The sequence below is a fragment of the Acomys russatus genome, chromosome 27, assembly GCF_903995435.1.
Source record: "Acomys russatus chromosome 27, mAcoRus1.1, whole genome shotgun sequence".
Classification (NCBI taxonomy): domain Eukaryota; kingdom Metazoa; phylum Chordata; class Mammalia; order Rodentia; family Muridae; genus Acomys; species Acomys russatus.
In genome coordinates, this window is record NC_067163.1 from 16016620 (window position 1) to 16030906 (window position 14287).

Genomic DNA, 14287 nt, shown 5'->3' on the forward strand with positions numbered 1-14287 from the left:
AAGGTGCGTGTGCACACAATGCTGCACTAAAATGGAGCTGGGGGTAGGTGGGGTGGGGGAGCCATCAGCCCGCCCATAAACCTTAGTTCCCAGGTTCTCTTGTTGAGTGGGTCTCTTGGCTAAAATGCCAAGGGCATGGATTTCACTCAATCCACCAGCAGCTTCAAGGACTGGGATTCCAGTGACTGATTCAAGGCCACCAGACCCAAGCTGTAAGTCAGGCTGTCACTGAGGTAGTGCACACAGGCAACACAGCAAGTCAAACCCTGAAGAAGAAAGAGAGGAGGAGCTAAAAACTGCCGGGCAGTGAGGAAATACTCCTGGTGTCTCGGAGGCTGCGCATTAAGGCCTTCTCCCATGACAGCAAGGGGTCAGCGAGAGGACCAACTCCCCCAGGGTGCGTACGAGGGCAAATGCTGACACAAATACCCTGAGGAAGTGATAAGTACAGCTGAAAAGCAGCCGGAGATGGGAGTTAGGATCAAATACGCACTATTAAGCCCAGGCACCATGAGAGGCAGGCCTCAGCCTGGAACATCGCCACCTGCCTCCATTAAAGCACTCCCACCTCAGCCTGGGCAAGAGCCCTCTCTGCCTTCCGAACGCAGCCGCCTCAGTAGCCTTGACACCTTGCCTCTCTGCTTCACTGACATGTGTAACGGCAAGCAGCCCGTCTTGAGCTTGGTGACGTTATCTCTGCTGTCAACGTCTCATCGTCAGTTCGGTTAGGCTGGGACTTGATTTGGGCTGTCCTACCCATTATTAGATGCTCGGGAAAGCATTTCTGGCCTCTACCACCCACTCCCAGGCTTCTACAGCTCCAAGTCACAACAGCCATGTATGTGCCCCGTGCCAAGGCAAATCTGCTCTGAGAGCTGATGATCTATATAGCAAGAAAAGGAAAGCCACTTTACATACTATGAAACAGCTCACAGTGGGAACAGAAAGACAGCCTTGCAGCCCTGACTAAGTGTCCAACATTAAATTTAACATCGTTAACAATGTCCAGTGCTGGACAGAGGGCTCAGAGGTTAAGAGCACCAGCAACCATATGGCGGCTCGCAACCATCTGTAATGGAGTCTAAGTCCCTTTTCTGGTGTGAATGAAAACAGAGCACTCGTATGTAATACAGAATTTTTAAAACTCTTAAAAACAAAAACCAATGTCCAGGGGACATTTAACATTGTTAAAACACACGTTCTGCCTGTGACCCCCCCACCTGTGGCTGATGGCTCCCCTTACCCTGGGTTCATAATGTGATGTGTGTGCCCTGAATCAGTTCATAATGGAGCTGGCTGGAGGGTCTGAGTAAAAAGGGCAGGACCAGTTTCCCCCAGGTCAAGGATAACATGCTGAGCACAGAAGAGGGCCCGCCCACGACAGACCACATGCATACCTTCTGCTGAAGGGCCCTTTCCAGGGACTCCACCTTCATCTGCTCTTTCCGGAGCCCAGCATGGAGAGCTGTGCTCTCAGCCTTTGCCTTTGCGCGAACTTGAGCAATCTCTTCGTTGGCTCTGTGATGGTATTTTGGGTTTGTTTGCAGAAAAGATAACAAAGCGCATGGTTAGTTAGCCGCTAGGAATGGACAGAGAGACAAGGATACTAACTGCTGACTTCCACAAAAACACGGATTCAAAAGGACAGCCTCTGATCTGGGGGAAAGCAAGAATTAGTGACTTGCAAAATGCAATTGAGATGAAGCTGCTAAGCACACTTCCATGGCACATCCAGGCGGCAGAACCAATATCCTTCAAATTTTGTATTTTGTAAGAAAATGGAATTACCTCACTTTTTCACAATCCTAATTTTTAAAGGATACAATAGAGGACCTGAGTAATCTGAACATAACCACATAATACTGGAGTCATTTAACAAAATTCCTTTTCCACTTAAGTGGTATATAAAGGCCACTCTGTATCAAAGCATCCATGCCTCTTTTTTTTTTTTTTAATGTATACAGTATTCTGCCTGCATGTACACCTACAGGCCAGAAGAGGGCACCAGATCTCATTACAGATGGTTGTGAGCTACCATGTGGTTGCTAGGAATTGAACTCATGACCTTTGGAAGAGTAGTCAGTGCTCTTAACCTCTGAACCAACTCTCCAGCCTCTCTAACTTTATTAGACTGCAGTTGCTAAGCATTTCCTTGCTGACAGGCTCTCATATGCAGTAATTCCAGGGGTTTTTTTTCCCCATTGTCAACAACTGTTGCCCTAAACACAGAGTAGAGAAACTGATGTCTGTGAGTTACAGACATATCAAATGATATTTGAGAGAAAACATCACTACATCCAATTAATTGATAAAAAGATGCTAAAACCTCACCAGCAATAAGAGACACACAAATTAAAGTGATAAGCTTTTTCTGTGCCTGGGGGGAGGGGGTCAGGGTCTGAAGCAAAACAAAACAAACGAATGAACAAACAAAAAACCCAAACCTTATTCTAAGCACTACTATTTGGCTTTCAGACTTCACTTAATCATAGAGAGAAACTGAGTGGGGACTTCCTAGTAGCTGAACAGCTTCTGTTGATAAGGAGACAGTTGTCTGAGTGCAGACGTCGCAGGGCAACTTGTGAGGAGACAGTTGTCTGAGTCTAGCCATCTCAAGGACAACTTCTCCATCTTGCTGGCAGGGTCAACTGAGTTCATGTTCCCAGGCCCAGGAGGAACCTACGCCTATCCTGAATGATGGAAACTCCCTTAGTCAGCCCATTATGTCAAAATATGACTGGACAGTGCTCTAGGCCGCCCCACTCCCTCTCTCTTTATGGTTTCATCCTTTAAATATGCTGTACAGTGTCCCTTCAGGGTTGCAGTTCAGCTCCAGAGTCTGTTCTGTTGCCCTGACTGAGTAGCAGCGACTTGATTTTTGTGATCTGCATTGACCCGGTATTTGAGTTATGTTGGATATAGTCAAACCCACAACACTATTGCTGAGCTTTCTGTGGTCAAACAGTGCACTGTATGGTCTTGTCCTGAGAATGCAAAAAAAAAAAAAAAAAAAAAAAAAAACCAATCATATGCTATGGGAAGGACGGGGGCATGGTATGGAAATGAAGAAAAATTAAAATACATTTTAATTTATTTTTAGGTAATTCTTCACAGAAATACTCTGCAAACATCTGTTTTCAACAGGGAAAATTTAAACCAATCAAAACTTTCATCAGTAAAGAACACTACGGTGAAGCTGGGCAGTGGTGGCGCACGCCTTTAATCCCAGCACTCCAGGAGGCAGAGGCAGGCAGATCTCTGTGAGTTCGAGGCCAGTATGGTCTACAAAGCGAGTCCAGGACAGTCAGGGATACACAGAGAGACTCTATCTCAAAAACAAACAAACAAACAACAACAAAAAGAACACTACGGTGGCTGGAGAGTTGGCTCAGTGGTCAAGAGCACTGGCTGCTCTGGCAGAGGACCCAGATTCCACCTTAAGCACCCATCTGGGGGCTCAAAACCAACAGTCACCCCAGTTCCAGGGGACCCAACACCCTTTTCTGGCCTCTATGGGGATCAGGCATGCAAGTAATGCAGACATACATGCAGGCAAAACATATGCATAAAATAACAATAAATGAAACTTTTACAAGAGATCCTACCATCTAATAAGGGAATTAGACTGAGCTGGGTATTTCAATGTGGAAATGGCTCTAATGTGCTATCACAAGAAAAGGGTGTAGGCTGTTTTGATTGCTATCTCAAAGCAGCAACAGCAAAACATTTGGGGTAGTTTGTGAAAGCACAAAGACGATACAAGGGCACACAATAACCCCTGAGTGAGAGGTCAGAAGAAGGCGGAGCACAGAGAGGTTTTCACAGATAGGAACACAGGCCACAGAATGACAAACTCTGCTACTTGGCAGTTAGAAGCTAGGATGGAAGCTGACTGGCAGCACGTGTCGCTTAGTCCTAGCCAGAGGATCTCCGTGAGTATCAGACAAGTCCCAGGCCGGTCAGGGGTACACATCGAGACTTCATCTTTTTAAAAAGGGGAAAGAGGATAGGGCCTTCCCTGGGGTGATTTCCAAAATGTGTTGAGCTTCAGGACTGAAAACCTAAAGTCATAAAAGCACCAGAAGGAAAAACTAGAAAAATACTCTCTCTCCCTAAAATAGGGAAGTCTTAATCACCATGACAGGCATTCAAGGAACTGCAAATGGAATGATTCTTGCCACATTTGAGTATGTTTTTCTGAGCTGGAGCATGATGGCACATGCCATTAAGTTTAGCACTGGGGGGGGGGGGAGGGGAGAGGGGCCCATGGCAAGTTCAAGGTCAGCCTGAACTATACCGGAAGACCTCCAACTCAGAAAAACTGAAACAAAGCCTATTTCTGCACATTAGAGCACACTGCTTGCTGGGGAGAAAGCTGCACGGTGTAGCTTTCTCTAGCGCACGCCTCAGCCCCAGTGCATTAAAGACAAAACAGCAACAACCTAAAACACACACACATACATACACTCACCTCTCTCCTTCATAAACACGGTCAGCACACACACAAAAAAACGAGTAAGTTGGGGGAAAAAATGGTGCCCTAACATATGAAACTCATTAAATTCCAACAGCAAGGACAAAGAACAGTCACTTGTAGTAAGTAGGTGCTTTAAAAGCTGCTGAAATACACTTTACTCTTACTAAGATAAGTGTAAATCAATACTACGCTGAATAAAATAAATGCACATTGCTTGCCAAACCCCACAAAAAGCTACTCACCTATTACATCTGAAGCTCACCTAAAAGCGGACCGGTTGGCGGGGCTTTAGTGAAAACAGACACTCCCGCAGACTGCGGAAAGATGGGTTGCTGTATGTCTAATGAGGCCAAGGGGCAAGTGTTTATGACTATTATAACCCCACCTGCCTGCTGGTCCCCAGCTCCTCACTACAAGCACTTCCGCAGCAGGAGAAGTTTAATAACCACATGTCCAGCAGGAGGGCCCGCCTAGATGGAGACCTTCCAACAAAGACAGGCCAGGGAGAAGGTCCTCACAGACACGGAAAGAGAAACGGAGCTGACTAGAATGTATGTGTGAGGAGAGATACAGAACCCCAAGCCTGATGTGCTAAGGGTTAAGAAGGGAGGCTGTGTGTGCACATACACATCTTTTTTTTGTGGGGGTGGGGTGGGGTGTTGATACACAGTTTCTCTGTGTAATAGTTCTGAGTGTCCTGGAACTCTCTTTGTTGGTCCTCAACTCAGCAATCCACTTGCCTCTGCCTCCCCAGTGCTGGGATTAAAGGCACGTGCCACCATGCCCGGCTCATACACACCTTTTTATAGACTCTGTGATGTTTTAACCTCGGGGATAAATGGAGTCACACATACACAAAGTCGTAAGCAGAAAGACAGACAGCAAATGTGTGAGTGTACGGCTTTGCAGAAACAAAGGCATCTGCTTCCACCTGCAACAGAGAACAGGTGCAGCGTATTTATAAGCTCTCACCTGTCCAGCTTTTCCTCTGCGTGAATCTTCAGGGCCTGGTATCGCTGTTCTTCTTGCTTAAACTCTGGCCAAGTAATCCTGAGCACACTTCTTCAAGGCGTCTTCATTCTAGTCCAAGGGGAAAATTCAAAACAGAGTGTATGTCTCTGTTTCTCCTCCCCCACAATGTATCACAAGGTTGCTGGTTGGTCTTGGTTTTGGTTTTCTGTTGTTTGTTTTTTTTAAAGGAAAGCCTGCTTAATTGGGATGCCCTTTTTGTTTTGTTTTGGTTTTGGAGACAGGGTTTCTCAGTGTAGCCTTGGTGGTCCTGGACTCACTCTGTAGACCAGGCTAGCCTCAAACTCAGTGATCTGCCTACCTCTGCTTACCAGAGTGCTGGGATTAAAGGCGAGTGCCACCACACTCGGCTAATTGGGATGCATTTAACACATAATCCATGGCAATTTTGATAGCTTGTGCAATGACCCCCATTGCAGAAAGGCTGTACAGGCTCCTCGTGTCCTAATTCAAGTGGCTGCACAGGCCTTCAACTTCCTAATGCAGCTTCTCTCTCAATCCCTGCGTTAGTTAGATGATTGGCCAGGCCAGGCTGCCCAACCCTATCTATCTATCTTTCTGATTGGCCAGTTCCATCTTTCCTTCTTATTTGTTTATTTATTTATTTATATTCTTTGGTTTTCTAAAACATGGTCTCATTATGCAGCCCAGACTGGTCTTGGCTTTGCAATCCTTCCGCCTCGGCTTCCTGATGGTAGGCTTACAAAACTGAGTCAACAGTAATAAAGCCGTTCATGTACAAGGCCCTGTCAGACCTACCAGGACAGGAGCTCGGCAATACTTCTGAATGATGGTGCACACTGAATGACCCCACCTTATTTCTTCTGTAGTGCACGACTTAGCTTTTTTCAGTGAACTAAGGTCTCTTCAGCTTTTACTAATACCAAAAAGGAACAAGCCCAATGGCACTTGGCCCCACAGAAAAGGCCACCTGCCACTCTGACGTACGGCAAGGAACCATACCACCACCCAGAGACAAGGCCGGGATGGACACACTACCTTTTTGAATCCTTCTAGCACGCCTTTCAGGTTTTCGTATCTCCTAAAGAGATCAGAAAGGGACCTTTCCACAGAGTTGAGGTCGGCCAGCGCCTGCTCCTTCTCCATAGTCAGCTGCTGGAAACTCTTCTGTGATGTCATGCTTGTCCTCTGCTCGTCTTCTGGCGTCAAGTCAAAGGGAACTATGTTAACACCGACTCGGGTGAGCCAAACAGCGTTCTTGGAAAGGGGGGGCATGGCGGAGGGGTCCCCACTCTCAAGAACTCATATTCTAGTAGGAAGGTACACACAGTGACAAGTGATGGGGAAGCAAGCAGGGTGGGAGCGGTGGGGACACAGCTGGTGTTCATAGAGCGCTGTAGGCATAGTGTTATTGTGCACTGTGTAAAGATGACATGCTGATTTCTGTGCCGCCACCCCCCCCACACACACACATCTGTTTGCAATCCTTGTTCTGAGAATCTGTCTAAACTTTGCTCCCCAATTATTCCCTGATATGTAGATAAAAGGCTTGATAATGACTGAGCAGGGAAGAGACTAGCGTTGGACTTCCTGCCAGCAGTAGGGGGAAGGGGTATGGGAGGGATGGGTGGCTGAGGGGATGTGGGGGTGGGATTCAGCCACAGGAGGGGTCCAGAAGAGATCAGCTGGAGCAGAGAAAGCCATACCAGCAACTATCTCTAGGATTTACAATGGGAGGAAACAAGATTAGCTTCAAGGGTTAAAAATAGATCAGTGCTGCTCAGTTCTTGTGCTGTAAAGCTTATTAAACAAATATAATAGCCCAGTCTCAATTATTTGTGTGCTAGCTGGGTTAAAGAGAGGAACTACAACACATTTTTAAAACAACCACTAACAGAGAGAGTGGCCTCTTGGAGGAGAGCCTGGAACAGATAGCCAGGGCCAAGGCTAGGCTGGGGAAGGCAACTGGTGCTGCGGCTAGCAGGGAAATAAATCTTCTCTGTACCCAAATGCTACAACGTCAGAGAAGAGTCATGAAAGAGTCTGGCAACTAAACAAGGCTATAAAGTCAATACAGACGATCCGGTCACTGTTACCGTAGATGTACTGGGTCTGGTGGAGGGACATAAGAACTTGCAATAATGGTATTCAAAGGACTCACTAAGTGCTAGTACTTGGGATATGGAGCTAAGAACACTGAATTCAGAGCCAGCCTGGGCAACACAGAGTTCAAGGCTATCCTGCAGTGCATCATCGATGGGTGTTAGCTTGCCTTAGTTCATTCATGCTTGGCCACACCGTCCCACCAACACCATGCTCTGTGTAAGCCTATGCGGCCTAGTGACTACACAGTGAACTCCCTGAGTCAGAATGAGTCCTCTCTCTTTTGTTTATCATCATATTTGGGTCAGTGGTGAGAAACCTAACGCAAGAAACAAGTCACAAAGACAGAATCCCTTTGAAAAGAGGCCCCAGCTGAGAGAATACTGTATTAAATGAAACGAGCCAGACACAGTAAGACAAATACACAATGTTCTTTACCATATGTGGAAGCTAAATGAGCTGACTCAAAACAAGTACCAGAAATTTGAACGTTTCCAAACAAACGACAGATGTATTTAAAAAAAAAAAAAAAAAAAGACAGGTTTCTCTATGTAGCCCAGGCTGGCCAGGAACTTCCTGCTAGCCTTGAACACACAGAGATCTGCCTGCTCTGCCTCCTGAGTTGGAGGGGGAGGGCTATGCATCTCCCTCCAAGTGTTTAAGGAAATGAAAATGCTAGCTATAATAGCATAATCACTAGCCACTGTACACGTGTTCAAATCACCACACCACAATCTTACAATTATGGCACATCACTTGTTAAAAGCTTGAGAGGTTCTGGAGAGATGCCTGAGCAGCTCAGAGCATGCACTGCTTCTGTGGACTAGCCAGGCTCAGATCCTAGTGCCCATGTTAGGCAGCTCACAACCACCCGTGACCTCAGCTCCAGATGGTCTGATGTCCTCTCGTGGTTCATAAAAACTCACACAGGTGCACACAGACACAGACACATGAATTAAAAATAAATCAATATATCTTTAAAAATAAATAAGGAAAATTAAGACTCCAGGAAGCTAGCTATCTCCTTCAGGAATGATGTGATAAAGTGGGAAGGCACAAAGAGGAATGGGCCCATCCAGATACAGCATCTGTCAGAGCCTTGGCTTTGGGCTCCACAGATTCCAAAACTGTAAGAAACAAGTGCCTGTTGTTATGGCGATCTGAGCAGACTCAGGTAGGTTCTATGGCCCATGCTCAACAAACAAACAAACAAACAACCCTTTCTCTTACCAATCATTTGGGCAATGGTCTTCTCATATTCAGCCACAATTTTCCTGAACAAGAAAATGAATTATAATTTATTATAGTTATAATAATAATAAAACTTGGTTTTTTTAAAAAAAAATGGAAAACAGAGAAGTGCTGTCTGAAATTTATTAAAATATAAAACACATATATAAACCACCCGCCCTTCGCTCTGCCTCCCTTCTTTGCTTTTTCTTCTCTGTGTAGCCTTGGCTGTCTTGGACTTGCTTGGTAGACCGGGCTGGCCTTGAACTCACAGTATTTCACCTTCCTCTGCCTCCCTGAGTGCTGGGATTAAAGGCGTGTGCCACCACACCTGGCTACTTTCTTTTATATGCACAAAGTTTACTAAATTCTGGAAGATTAAATGTTCTTAGCACAAGACAAAAAGGAAGAAAAGAAAGCTGGACATGGAAGCTCTTGCCTTTAATCCTAACACTCAGGAGGCAGAGGCAGGTGGATCACTGTGAGTTCGAGGCCAGCCTGGTCTACAAAGCGAGTCCAGGACAGCCAAGGCTACACCGAGAGACCTTCTGAAAAACCAAAAAAGAAAAGAAAAGAAAAAAGATGAGAAAGAACTATGTCTTTGGTGCTAGAAATGGAGCTGTCTTGTAGTCTCTCTCAAGCTAAGTGGCCTTTCAGTCTTTTGTAAAAACAGCTGCTTTCACTTTTTTCTATGCACCTAGTTAAGACAATCTTTTCAAATTCTTCCGGGCTCCCCCTATGAGATCCACTTCAGCCTTCACCGGCCCCATTTACCTTTCTAAGTGCTGTTTTCCCCTCTGATTCAGTTACAAGTTTTTGCTCGTATCCTTCCCCCCAAAAAAGATTCCACTTATTGAGAGATTTTAAAGATGGCGCCCTTGAGTTGGCCTTGCACTCAGTGAAGTGTTGTCATTCTAACCCTCACCCGCCCCCCCCCCACCCCAGGTGCTGGGCGATCTTCCCGCAGCCCTCCCTCACTAGTGTGTCCACTAAGCTGGACTCTGAACCCAAGTTCCTTATGGTGGCTACCATAAGCTCACTAAAGGTAGGGCTGTCCTAAGCCTAGCCCTGTGCCTCCAACCAGGAAGTCCTCCAAAACCACGTAACAGGGGAATTTACACATTACAGTGGTCATGTTTAATATATCCCTTCAGCACTCCAGCACTTGCTGGTGAGGCTCACACTTTCTCCGCTTCCTTGATTCATACATTTCTAGATTGGACAGGAAGAAGAAAAAAAGATGACCTTAAAAAAAAAAAATCTCTGAGCCAAAGGTGTAGTCTTGACTGGTCTCAAACTTGCTTTGTAGCCCAGGCTAGCCTCAAACTTTGGACAACCCTCTTGCCTCAGTCTCCAGAGTGCAGGGATACAGGGATTTGAGAGTCTCCACGAATCATCACCATGGCTAAAAGATTTTGATTGAAAGTCCATTAATTTTGCTTCTGCTAATTTCAATACCTACATCACTGAATGTTTTAGTATGTTTTTAGTATTCTTTATTCCAAATGGATATTGTTAAATAGATTTCCGTTATTCTTTTTGTGTTACAGCCCTGGCTGTCGTGGAACTCACTTTGTAGCCCAGGCTGGCCTCAAACTCACAAAGATCCGCCTGCCTCTCACGTGCTGGGATTAATGATGTGCACCACCATGCCCAGCTTTATTATTCTTTTTTTTTTTTTTTTTTTTGGTTTTTTCGAGACAGGGTTTCTCTGTGTAGCCTTGGCCATCCTGGACTCACTTTGTAGACCAGGCTGGCCTCGAACTCACAGCGATCCGCCTGCCTCTGCCTCCCGAGTGCTGGGATTAATGATGTGCACCACCATGCCCAGCTTTATTATTCTTTTTTAAAGGCAACTGATTATATACCTTTTTATGAGTCCTATGAATTCTACTTGAATTTGATGTTTTAAATAACCAAAAAAAAAAAAAAAATTATGGTGTTTGCATAAATAACTAGTCAAAACTAACTCTGATTTTTTTTGGGGGGGGGGTCGGGGAGGGGAGACAGGGTCTTTCTGTGCGGCTAGTCTAGAACTTGATATGTAGACCAGGCTGTCCTCAAACTCAGAGATCACCTGCCCCTGTCTCAGTCTCTAGACTGCTAGGATTAAATGCGTGCACCACCATGCCCAAACCGCACTGACATTTTTTTTCTTTTCTTTTCCTTTTTTGGTTTTTTGAGACAGGGTTTCTCTGTATAGCTCTGGCTATCCTGGACTTGTTTTGTAGACCAGGCTGGCCTTGAACTCATAGAGAGCGGCCTGCCTCTGACTCCCAAGTGCTGGGATTAAAGGTATATGTCACCACCACCTGGCTTGCACTGACATTTTTAATCTCAAAGTATGGTGCAGAGAGCAAAGTCCTCACATCCATCGTCAGCCACTGATTTTGTGACAAGAAAACACTGCTGCTTTAAACCAAATGTACAAAGGCACCTGAACGCCCCGCCCCAGCCCCGCTCCTACCTCATCTCCAAGACTTCTTCTCGGGTCTCTTCGTATTTTTTCTTCCATTCATTGGCTTCAATCTCCTTAGTGATTATCTAGATAATAATAAAGCTTTGTTTTACCTCATCAATCTATTGGAAACTGAAAAAACAACACATGACCAAGTTTGATACAGAAATTCAATTAACATTTAGGAACAGTGCATCTCCGTGTTTGTATATAATGCTCATAGACATCCTCAGCTACGCAAGTGCTAGGATCACAGCCATGTGCCGCACATTCCTTTTCTGTAGTGATTTCTCTGAGTCAGAATAAAGGGGCTCAGGGTGCACCCCACTGTGATCCCTCAGTACAGGAACATCCCGCTACCCCGATCAGAAGTTGATTTCAAAGGTGAGATGCTCTCGACAACTGCAGCGGGGGATTCTCCACTCCACGTCTCAATTCTGTCTGCCCCACACAGGGTTTGAGCGGCACCGTAGGACTGGTCCCCCTTCTCCCCTCATCACGATACCCTAGGGCCTCCTTTCTTCCTTACCTGCACAGCTTTGTGCTTACATGGAGAGATGGGGATTGCTCAGAGGTTAAGAGCGCTCATTGCTCTTGCAGAGGACCTGAGTTCAGTCCCCAGCACCCACACAGCAGCTTACAACTGCCTTAACTCCAGCTTTGGGGATCAGACGTTCCCCTCGGATTTCTATGGGCACTAGACATACACGTAAAATAAAGATAAATAAGAAAGAAAGAAAGAACAACCCTGGAGCTACCCTGGGTGCTTCAGTTGGCTAGATACAGCCCTCCTCTGATCTATTATGTTGTCCCCTCAATCTAAGCTTTTGGGAGAAAGACAACGCCATTCTTCTCACTGACAAGACTCTGAGTCTCCTGAACATGGCTCTCAGGTGCTTAACACTGGACTAACTGGCATGCCCAATTACCAGTGCAGCATTGTTTCATAAAGCATTGGAAGCCCTGTAACTGAAATGCTTCAAGTTATACTGTGCTGCAAAAGGAAAGTTATTTATTAAAAAGCATGGGATCTTAAACATAAAAACTAAATGCAAAAAGACAGCACAGAATGACAGAAGAGGAAGGCGGCCAACCAGTGATAGGCCATTAGTGTTTTCGAATTGTAGTGACAGTCTGTTTGGCACAGGCGCTCTTCAGGACCACAATACAGAAAGTGGGGAGCTGACCTTGTTAAACCATGTGGAATCCCATCACAAAACTCTTTGGCATGGGCACACATGGTAAAGAGGAGGGTAGAAGTAAACAGGTCTTACAAATACCACAGTACATGGCCTTGCAGAACACCAGCACCAGTGCCCAAGTCTGCGGGGAGCCCTGTCTGTCAGCTTCGCAAGCCACAGAGAGGAGGAATTTCCAGACTGAAGCAAGTCAACAGGGATGGGACCTTCTGCAGACAGAAAAGGTCCACTTTTACCTCTTCTCTGATCAACGTGAGCACGGCCGTCTTGTCTGCTTCACTGAGGCAGATTCCATCCAGGGGGCTCTCACCCCCACAGGCCACGGACACGGGGGCCTTTTCTGAAGAGGATTCCAGCAGACCCTGTGGGACAGGGGTTTCATTTAACATGTCCCGTGTCCTGCTACTTGACCCCAAATATTCGCCAACAACTTCCTCGGCACAAAACAGACCAAGCCCTTTAAAAATGTGCTTGCAGAAGCAACAGGCGAAGGGTAGCCTTAAATAAGCCATCTAGTTATGGGACGTACTAAAGAAGAGGGTTCTAACCACTAACTGGGTGGGCATATGTTGTAGGAACGGATGCCCTGGGAAAGTTTCCTTCTTATGAAAATAAAGAGCATAATTGTCAAGTGGTCAGTTACCAGAGAATCCCAGGCATAAAAGAAACATGCTTCAGGGCTGGAGAGATGGCTCAGCAGTTAAGAGCACTGACTGCCCTTCCAGAGGACCTGGGTTCAATTCCCAGCTCCCACAAGGCAGCTCACAACTGTCTATAACTCCAAGATCTGACACCCTCACACAGGCATACATACAGGCAAGACACCAATACACAGAAAATAAAAATTAGTTATAAAAAAAGAAAAAAAAAACGCTTCAATGCCTCATTTTTCTGGTATTTTCTAGAGATGTGTCCCATGCAAATAGTTTTTCAAGAACAGTGATAACCCTTCTACTCACATACTGGCGTCTTGTATATATGGCAACAACTCTAATATGTATTACCAGCTTACATGCCTCAGTAAGCAGACACCGCAAATCTGTGATCTTTGACCTTCCCCTCTCTGGCTCCGTGACTCAGATCTGCGCCTGCTCCACCATCACAGACTCTGGAGCTCTAAGCCCCAGATAAACCCTTTCTTCAAGTTGCCTTGTCTTATCTCAGCAACAGAAATGTAACTGTGACACTCGCTATGTCATCTAGGATGGTCTTGAACTTGGAGCCATTCTTACTCCGTCCTCGGCCTCCCAAGCACCAGATTATAAGGTGTAAACTATTGCCCGGCGCAGTGGCACACGCCTCTAATCCCAGCACTCGGGAGGCAGAGGCTGGCTGATCTCTGTGAGCTCGAGGCCAGCCTGGTCTACAAAGCAAGTCCAGGACAGTCAAGGCTACACAGAGAGACCCTGTCTCAAACAAACAAACAAACAAAACAAGGTGTGAGCTGCCATTCCAGCTTTGATTGTAATAGCACAGTTAACTCAACATACCCAAAATGCTATCTTATTAGGGGGTCAGTCAGTATAAGAAGTTGCCGAGACATTTACTAAATAGTCCCTTTTTGTGTACCAAGTCTTCAAAGGCTGGCTGCACTTCACATTATACAAGGCGTGTCACTTCAGACTAACAGTTCCACGTGTCAGTAGTCACATGGGGTTGGAAAGAACACTAGGTATATATAAATGGTAAGTTCTGTGGATGAAGAAACTGTATACGTTCTGTGTGTGTGTATGAGGGTGGGCGTGTACCACGCGTGCACACAGAGGTCAGAGGACAACCCTGCCGTGTCTATTCTTCCCTTCACCCCTACATGGGTGCGATGGTGGTCAG

General features: G+C 45.9%; 1 protein-coding gene across 1 annotated transcript in view; it reads right to left on the bottom strand.

Annotated features, from left to right (window-relative positions):
* Positions 1-14287, bottom strand: part of Tacc1 (transforming acidic coiled-coil containing protein 1) — a 56600-nt gene that overhangs the window by 343 nt on the left and 41970 nt on the right. Inside the window, 7 exon segments of the mRNA XM_051170019.1 lie at positions 1398-1518; positions 5450-5508; positions 5510-5557; positions 6506-6666; positions 8801-8844; positions 11268-11344; positions 12694-12819. Coding sequence (XP_051025976.1) covers positions 1398-1518; positions 5450-5508; positions 5510-5557; positions 6506-6666; positions 8801-8844; positions 11268-11344; positions 12694-12819 — 636 coding nt within the window.